Source organism: Nicotiana sylvestris, chromosome 11 (genome assembly GCF_000393655.2).
Source record: "Nicotiana sylvestris chromosome 11, ASM39365v2, whole genome shotgun sequence".
In the NCBI taxonomy this organism is placed as follows: domain Eukaryota; kingdom Viridiplantae; phylum Streptophyta; class Magnoliopsida; order Solanales; family Solanaceae; genus Nicotiana; species Nicotiana sylvestris.
This window is the reverse complement of record NC_091067.1, coordinates 165,464,737-165,473,690: the sequence shown is the minus strand read 5'-3', so window position 1 is coordinate 165,473,690 and position 8,954 is coordinate 165,464,737. Positions and strand designations below refer to the sequence as shown.

Here is an 8,954-nt window from a genome sequence, read left to right as displayed (position 1 = left end):
AGCTTCTTTCTTTAAATACCCATCATCACCCTCTGCCACCCTCATTATTCCAAACCGTCAAAAATCTCTTTCACTCTCAATTGTTCTCTCTTCCAAAATCCTAACTCACAAACTCTCTCAATCCATCAGTTACAATGTTGAACCCTCAAGATAATCCAGGCACTCCTCCACCACCATCCCCTTCTGGTTCCTCCACACCTCCTCCACCCAGTACAAACCCCCAGCCTAAGAAAAGATGTGTCAAAATGCTCGCTCAAAAAACTATAGCCACAGGTGCACTGTCGAAGAGATTAAATGCACAATTGAAGGCTACCCAAGCCCAAGAATTTGAACACTCAGACGATTCTTTCAAGTCTGCAAGTGAGGGGGAAGGACCTGCGTCTTCTAACTTTGAGAAGATTCAGAGTTCCCCTACTGAGGTACGTTCTGTATTGGTTGAAAGTGTAAAAAATAGGTTTGTTCTAATGGGGATTGTTAGATATATGGAAATTCCTGAATTGAGAAGGAGAGGAGGTAAAAATAAAATTAAAAAGGAAAAAGAGAGAGATGGTGCAAGCAATGATGTGAGGGGAACAGGGGTAGAAGTGGTTGATTCGTCACCCACCTCTAAGATGATTAGACCAGCAATTTGTGGGTCTGAGGGAGACATTGTTGGAGAAAGTGGCAAGAACACAAGGGGAAGTGGATCAGGGGAGGCTGCTGAGGGTTTGGTAAATTTGAGTTCTCATGTGGATGAACCCGGTTCATTTGTTGAAGAAACTCTATCAGACCTTCTGAGGAAAGTAAATGCCAGTTACAATCCCAAGAAAAGAAGAACTCCAACGCCCAAGATTCCAAGTACTACAAAGAACACCAAGAAAAGAAAGGCTAATTCCCTAACAACTGCTGAAATTCCCTTGCCAAAAGGGAGAGCCACAAGAAGTATGGTAAAACAGAGAGAGAGTGAATTACAAAAAGCTTTAGCTGAAAGCAAGAAGAAGAAAATGGATAAAGGAAAAGCAAAGGTTGTAGAGACTTCTGAGGTTGTTGATGTTGAGGAGATGGAACAGGTTCATCAGGAGGAACATACAACTGTGGAGGTTCAGACCCCCAAGCCTAAAAATACCAAGACCTCTTCTAAGAGGTCTTCATCAGGGTCTAAGGCTATTGAATCTTCATTGGCCAAGAGGATAAGGTCTGTAATGAAAAACAAACCAGTTAGAATTGTTGAAAATGAGGAATGGAGTGGTAAAGAAGAGAGTGAGTCTGATAGTAAACAAGACAAGTTGGCCAAATTTGGCAAAAGAAATTTTTTGAAGGGTAGATTGCTGAAAGACTTGGTGGAACTAGGAATGGTTTGTTTGGTTTATGCACCAGCTGTTCAAGGCTGGAAGGACATGGTCCTTCAGATGGATGGAAGGCTAGATAGGAATGAAATCATTGAATTCATGGCCAATGTAGAGGTCAAAGATGGCAGAGTCACCATCCAAGTGAAAGGAGTTCAAGTGACCTTCGATGCAGAGAAGCTGGGAGAGATTCTTGATATCCCTACTAAGGGATTGATGACTATACTAGGCAAAGATGGCCAAGTCTGTATTCCCTTCCTCCTGCCCTTGAAATCACTAGGAGATTCTATGATGTTGAAGTAGTGAATGAGGCCAAGTTTGCGCACAAGAGTGAAATGAAGCCACAACACAAAGTCCTCTTTGAGTTTGTCAACAAGTGACTACTGCCCAGGCTGGAAAGAAGGCACATTGCTAACTATATAGACTTAGTTCTGATGGAGTGCCTTGAAAGTGAAAGGCAAATCAACTGGCATGTATTCATCATCAAGCTACTAGACAGGGTTATCAATGGCTCCAAGGCCCATACCACCCCTTATGAATTTATTCTGACTAATGTTCTGGATCGGTGCAAGGTGCCTCTGAAGAAGTGGGAAATGGCCACAAGCAAGGACCATTTTGGCATTAATACCCTGATTGGTGGTGACTATCTAGTCACTGCCATTCCTAATGAACCTAGTTCATCCAAGAAGATACCTATCAAGAGTAAAGTCAGGGCTTTAGTTTAGGAAAATGTGGCCAAGGATGCTGAGATAGCTAGGCTGAAGGCTCGCTTAACAGAGGTTGAATCTGATAGGGATGCTTTCAGAACTGAGCTTACCAAGGAAAATGAGAAGAATGATGGAATTCTTCACAATATGCTGAATCTTCTCCAAGCCCAAAACCAACACTCCAGCTCCCCCAAGCCTTAGGACTTTTAGACTTCATCTCCTGAACCTGTCTAGTACCACCAGTGACCCAGATTATGGATTTTTCTTTCTTTTTGCTCATGTTTTGAATATTTTTGTTTTCTGTTGTGGATTGTGGTAGCAACATACCTTCTATCAATGATATCTACTATTTTTTCTTATGTTGACTGTTAATATTTCCTTGATAGTTCAAATATATTTGCCTGATTACTGATGATTGATCCATGATTGCACTTGCAGTTGCCCCAGTGGCCATGAGAAATTGTTAAAATTCTGGGACTCACACTTTGTTTATGCAATTTTTAGATGATGCTAAAAGGGGGAAGAGATATTGTGCTTTAAGAATAAGTGATGTTTATAACCTAATGAACCTGGTCCTTGATGATAAGTAAATTTTTCTAACTTTATATTGATGAATAAGCTGAGTTCTGACAAGGCCTAAGTGAGTGAAAAGCACAGAGTTTGTCATCATCAAAAAGGGAGAATTTGTTGGCCCAAGTAAAGGTGAAGTTTTGAAGACTGACAAAGGAACTCAGACGTGGACCAGGTCCATCTTGTGAAGCACAGTTATGATCAAATCAAACATGTGAGATGCACATGAAGGAGATAAACCTAACTTATCAGAAGTGATATCTCCTGATCATGATCGAAAATGTTGCATATTGAATAAGAATAAAGACTCCTTACACAAAGAGAATACGGTTTAGGAAAAAGATAGAGTCAAAGTATGAGATCAACTAGAACTCTTCAACCATGGAAGAGTAGTATCTGTATCTTAGTCAATCTCTAATTACTAACTCTTTAAATATTAGTGTTGTTCTCTTTTACAGGAATGTAGTAGAAGTAAAACGTGAATTGAGAGCAAAATAGCAAGGCAATTTTACAAGCAATTTATGTGTTATTTAAGCATGCAATCCTGAAGCTACTTGAACCAGATAGAAGAACCAGTTCCAAGTGTCTATCTTTTATTCTAGTTCAATTGTAGTAGGTGATTTTACATTGTACCTTTCAGCTTATATAGAAGCAATTGTATTAGGTACTTAGAGTTTTCAAGTTAGAGTTAACTTGAAGTTGTCGCAATAGTTGAGGCTATGTGCCACAACGGGATTAGAGTTAATCCTAGGTTTACAAAAAAGTTTTTTGTAAATGTAGTTTTTGGCTCAGTGATTTTAGTGGAGAGTTTGGGAAAATCCTACTGGAAGGTAGGTCGTATTTTTTTCACCTTTTGAGCCAAGTGTTTTCCACGTAAAATCTCTGTGTTCTTTATTTTCTGTATTTATTATTCCGCAACAGCAATAGTTGGAACACATAGAAAAACCAGGTCCTTCTATAATCAAGCTAACCGAAAATTGGGTACCACACAAATCACCCCCTCCCCCCTCTTGTATGGTATTGAAGTATAAAACAAAAGAAGTTTCAATTTTATAAGAAAATAAATGATAATGGCTTCAGATTCAACCACTTATCTGTTCTTGACACTATTCCTTATTACACAAATACAATTTTCATACAATTTTATAAAATATATCTTTTGTATATTTTGTATCTGATTTATACATAGTAAAAGTAAATTTCGTACAACTAATTATATATTATACAACTTATCTATAACTTTCATACATTATTTCTATCCAGTTATATACAACTACAATATAATACCACTTAAATACAATTTTTATACAAATCTTATACAATATGTCTTTTGTATATTTTGTATCAATTTATACATAGTAAAAATAAATTTCATATAACTAATTATATATTATACAACTTATCTACAATGTATCTATAATTTTCGTACATTATTTCTACTCAGTTATATACAACTATGATATATTTAAATACAATTTTTATACAATCTTGTTCAATTTCATACAATATTTAAATAAATAAAAATATAAAAACAACAAAATATAATTTTTCTACAATTTTACTATAACTTTACTACAATTTCGTAAGTATAATGTATGTCATGTCTTCTTCTTCATCTTCTTCGAGTTTCAATTTGAAATTTAGCCAAAATCAAGTCTAATCTTTACTAAAACACCCTCAAAATTGAGATATAAACTCCAAACCATATTTCCAATTGTTTGCAACAACACTCAATCCAAACGAATAATAATTTCTTAAAACCCAAATTTAAATTCAAAGCTTCAAAGCTTTTTAATAGCTGTCAATGGTGGAATTGCTACTCTCTTTTCCTTTGCTTTACATTACTGAAATTAGGGATTGAGAGATAGAGAGACGTAGAAAGAATTTTTAATTCTTTGCAACAACACCCAATTCAAATATAGGAATATCGACTCCTTTGCTTTTTTAAGGGCTGTTCTTTGAAGATATTTTCTTCTTCATTAAAAATCAAGTTAAGCACAGATGTTAGTGGAGGTGATTTTTTGAAGAAGAGAGTAAAAATTTAGAATACAGATTAGATCCAGTGGGAACTCTTCTATTCTCGAATTTGAAATCTGGACCAACCCAAGAACTTGGAAGAGGTTGAAAGATGACTTGTTCTTTTCTTGGCGATGGACCGGATATCGCGGTGCCTGCAGCTGTATGGCCTGAAGTCCAGGAGAGGTAATTAAGAGGAATAAGAACAGGAAGAAATGTACATAAATGGTAATTGGGTATATAATATGTAATTATATTTAAACTTGAGTAGGGATGGTAATATAGTTTCATATAGTGTATAGGAATGTAAAAATCGCCTAAAAGTGACTAATTCAGTCTCCATTGTGTGTTATTGTGATAAGCACCATCTTTGTAGGTGGGTTAATTAGCATTGATGGTTTATGTAGGGCTTAGGTTATTTGGTAAGGGGATTGCATAAATGAATAATTAAGTTGTAAGCTCTGATGGTATAAATGTACCATTTGGTTCGGTAATATAATTTATGGTACGCATAGTGCCAGAGCCATAATATCTACCGAGGAGTGTCAAAATATAAAAAAAATTAGATATATACAAAAAAAATAAGAAGAATCAACACATAGTAAATATGCGTAAAACAAAAAAATTATCTAACTGTTATGAATAGAATTCTATTTAGAATGAATGTCTATCTTGTAGAGAGTTTTACTTTGCGGCTAAATCATTTTCCCCCTATAAATAGAGGGGTCTTACCCCATTGTAAATCATCCCAAAATTCAGTAAGCATTACTCTCTCTTTCTCTGCAATATTGTACTTCTACTTTTGTTGTTTTATAACACGTTACCAGCACGAGACTCTACCGTTTCAAGAAGATTAAGGTACAATTTTTCTCCTCCTTTAATTATGACTGATATTATGAAAAGAAAGTTCGTTGCCCTTGAAATTTCGGGCAAGAACTATATGACATGGGTGTTGGATGCTGAAATCCATATAGATGCAATGGGTTTTGGAGACGCCATTAAAGACAAAACTAAAGCATCCACCCAAGACTGTGCTAAGGCCTTGATTTTCTTGTGTCATCACCTTGATGAAGGGTTGAAAATAGAATATCTCACAGTCAAAGATCCACTTGTTTTGTGGAATGGCTTAAAGGAAAGATATGACAACTTAAAGTTGGTCACTCTTCCACAAGCACGATATGATTGGGCTTATCTGAGGCTCCAAGATTTTAAGTCTGTTTCTGAATATAATTCTGCGATGTACAGAATTACTTCTAAATTGAAACTCTGTGGAGATACTATCACTGACTGTGATATGCTTGAAAAAACGTTTACAACGTTTCATGCCTCCAATATGGTCCTGCAACAGCTGTACAGAGAGAAAGGCTTCAAGAAGTACTCTGAGCTGATTTCTCTTCTCCTTGTGGCTAAGCGAAACAATGAGTTGCTCATGAGAAATCACGAAAATCAACCCACTGGGTCTACACCATTGCGTGAAGTGGATGAGGTATATTCCCATTATGCTAAGCGTGGAAAAGGCCGTGGCCTTATTTGTAGTCGTGGACAAGGAAGAAATTTTCCTGTTGTTAATCACCCTCCAAAGAAAAGTAACCACCAAAAGTGGAAAGGGAAAGATGAGAAGCCAAAGGCAAATGGTTCAGAAACTGAATGTCATCGTTGCGGTGGAAAAGGGCATTGCGCAAATATTTATCGTGTACCAAGACATTTGGTTGAGCTTTATCAAGCATCTCTAAAGAATAAAGGCCCTGAAGCCAATTTTGTCTTTGACAATGATTTTGACATCACCCACTTGGATGTGACAGACTTCTTTGAGTGCCTTGATGGGAAAATAGACCACTTGATCGGTGATGGATATGTGGTTAAAGATGATTGAGTAGTTTGATTTTTATTTTTATATATTCGTAGTAGCTAAAAACATCATGTAATCATAGTTCTTTACATGAGTAGTACTCATTAGTATCAATTAGTATTACTTTATGAATTAGTGTTAGTTCATTTCATTAAATATAATTCTAGTATTTATTTTAAACAATGTTTCAGTTTGCTTAATATTCAAGGATAATAAATTCTTTATTAAAATAATGTTGTGATGTAAAAAGAATACTTAATTACTGATATTGAACAGAAAAGGTACGAATGCATGTCTTTAAATTGACCATAGTAGTATATAAACGTGATATAATAGCTATCTGCCTGATTTACCACCAAACTAATTTATAAGTGGTAGGAAAATTTATATAGCCTAAACATATAAACATCATCATCATTGCCCCTTTATGTACCTTCCATCAAAAGGTTGCCGATTGAGGAAAGCAAATACGTAGTAGTACTAGGAGAAGTAGTATTCTTTATGTTTCTATTTTTCTGTTTCATAAACAAAAGGTTGTTAGTTATTTACTTGTTTTGATAATGGAGGAAAATCAATTGCGGAACAGAGAGCGACAACCATTTTTTATATTGATACAAGCTATTGTATATAGAGACATTTAATCGTAGTATGATTTATTTATTTTTAATCATTCGTTAGTATTATAAGTATACACTCTGAAAATATTAATATTTATTCGTATATTTATTTTGTATGTCAAACAATGGGAAGCAAATATGGATATCTCACAAAACAAACTTGGATCAAAGTTCAATTGTAAAAATATTTATTTAGTTGATTCATGTACAACACATACAATATTCAAAGAGAAGAAATATTTCTCTCATTTAAGTATGTATAAGGCAGATGTTACTGTAGACACCGGATTTTTGACCCTCCCCGAGAATTTTCACATTTTTAGCGTGAATATGTGAAATAGGGTCTAGTATAGCTATTTTAACTATTTTTACTTTATTTTATTTCAAAAAGAAAATTACAAAAAAATATATATATAAATTTTAGTTTATGTATCTCTCATAAAGTTGAAAAATACAAAAATTGCACTTTATTTTTGTACTTTATATAATTTCGAAAATAACCAAAAATATAGTTCTATTAATGTTTTGTAGTCATTTTAATTTTTGAAAAATACAAAAAATATTACTTTATATTTTATCCTTACATAAAAACGAAAATTACAAAAAAAATAGTTTTATTAATATTTTGTAGCTATTTTAAATCTTGAAAAATATATTAAAAAATATATAGTTTTGTTTAAATATTAGTCTTATTTTTGTAGTTATTTTTGCTTACATAGGATTAGTCGAACAACGTTGTGTTCTTAATCGGGTCCGGACAAAAGAATAATATTCGGGTTCGAACTACCCGGTTTTAGGCCTAATTTTCGGACCTAGCCCATAATAAACCGAGTCCAGACACATGGGGAACCCCACCACGCGTGGGGGACACAAACCTTGAACCCACCACGCGTTGGGCTCATTTTTCTTGGCATTGTGTATCAAATCCACGGACAAGGCCAAGGCAAAAGGGGGGATTTTTTTAAAAATTTTGAACGGACGATTGAAATTTGGAGGATAGGCACTGTTCATCCTTCTTCTTCAAGAAGAAGGAACAAAACCCTACAGAAGAGACCACGAACCAAACCAGTGACCCCCTCCCAACGCCTGAACCACCTCCTCCTCCTAGCCCCCTCCATCGTCGCTACAAGCCACCAGTCCAACTCCATCACCATCTCGTCCAAACACCTACCCAAAACCAGCCGCGACGCCACCCCCTCACGTCCGGCGACCATAGCCCAAAACCTCCCCGTCAACCATCGATCACTACCCCAAAACCACCAACAAACCACCCTCGCATCCCCAACAGTCATCTACCACCACCGCTGCCCGCTACCATTCGTACCAGCGCGATCGCCACCACCCTCACTGCCCGTCGACAGACAACTAGCGAACACCACCGGAAAAACCAGCAGTCCGCCATTGCTGTTTCATCCTTCTCCAGTCGCAGAACCAACCCCATCTCGCCTCCTCAGCCCCACGTCCAAACGACTGCCTGCAACGTCCAGCCATGGACGACCCTCCATAGCCTCCTCCTCCCTCACATCCAAACGACCCCTTCTGTTGCATTCTCTCGAGCCAACATGCTGCGTTGAGAAAATCCAGCAGCCAACATCTCGTGCGTTGACTGTTTTTGCCGAGCTTTCCATCTCCATTGAGGTCGTCGTTGTTCGTCGAGGTCCAGTACGTCGAGGTTGTCCCGAGGTTTCGTCGTTGTTCCTCGTGCAGTGAGGTCCGGCTTGAGTTCCGTCGGGGTCGTGTTTGTCGTTCTGAGGTTGTCGAGGTTCAAAGGTTAGTAAACCTCGATGTATTGGATAAAGAAATTTTACGTTCAATGTTCGAAGATGCAATATATAAATTGATATGATAATCTTCTGCTTATGTTTTCATC

At 36.6% G+C, this 8,954-nt stretch overlaps 1 protein-coding gene across 1 annotated transcript; it reads left to right on the top strand.

The window, feature by feature from the left end:
• The first annotated feature begins 4,730 nt into the window (after positions 1 to 4,730).
• Positions 4,731 to 6,491, top strand: LOC104230351 (uncharacterized). Its single transcript, XM_009783129.2, has 2 exons — positions 4,731 to 4,804; positions 5,864 to 6,491. Exons 1-2 carry the CDS (start codon positions 4,731 to 4,733, stop codon positions 6,489 to 6,491), a joined length of 702 nt encoding a protein of 233 aa, XP_009781431.2.
• Positions 6,492 to 8,954: the final 2,463 nt, after the last annotated feature.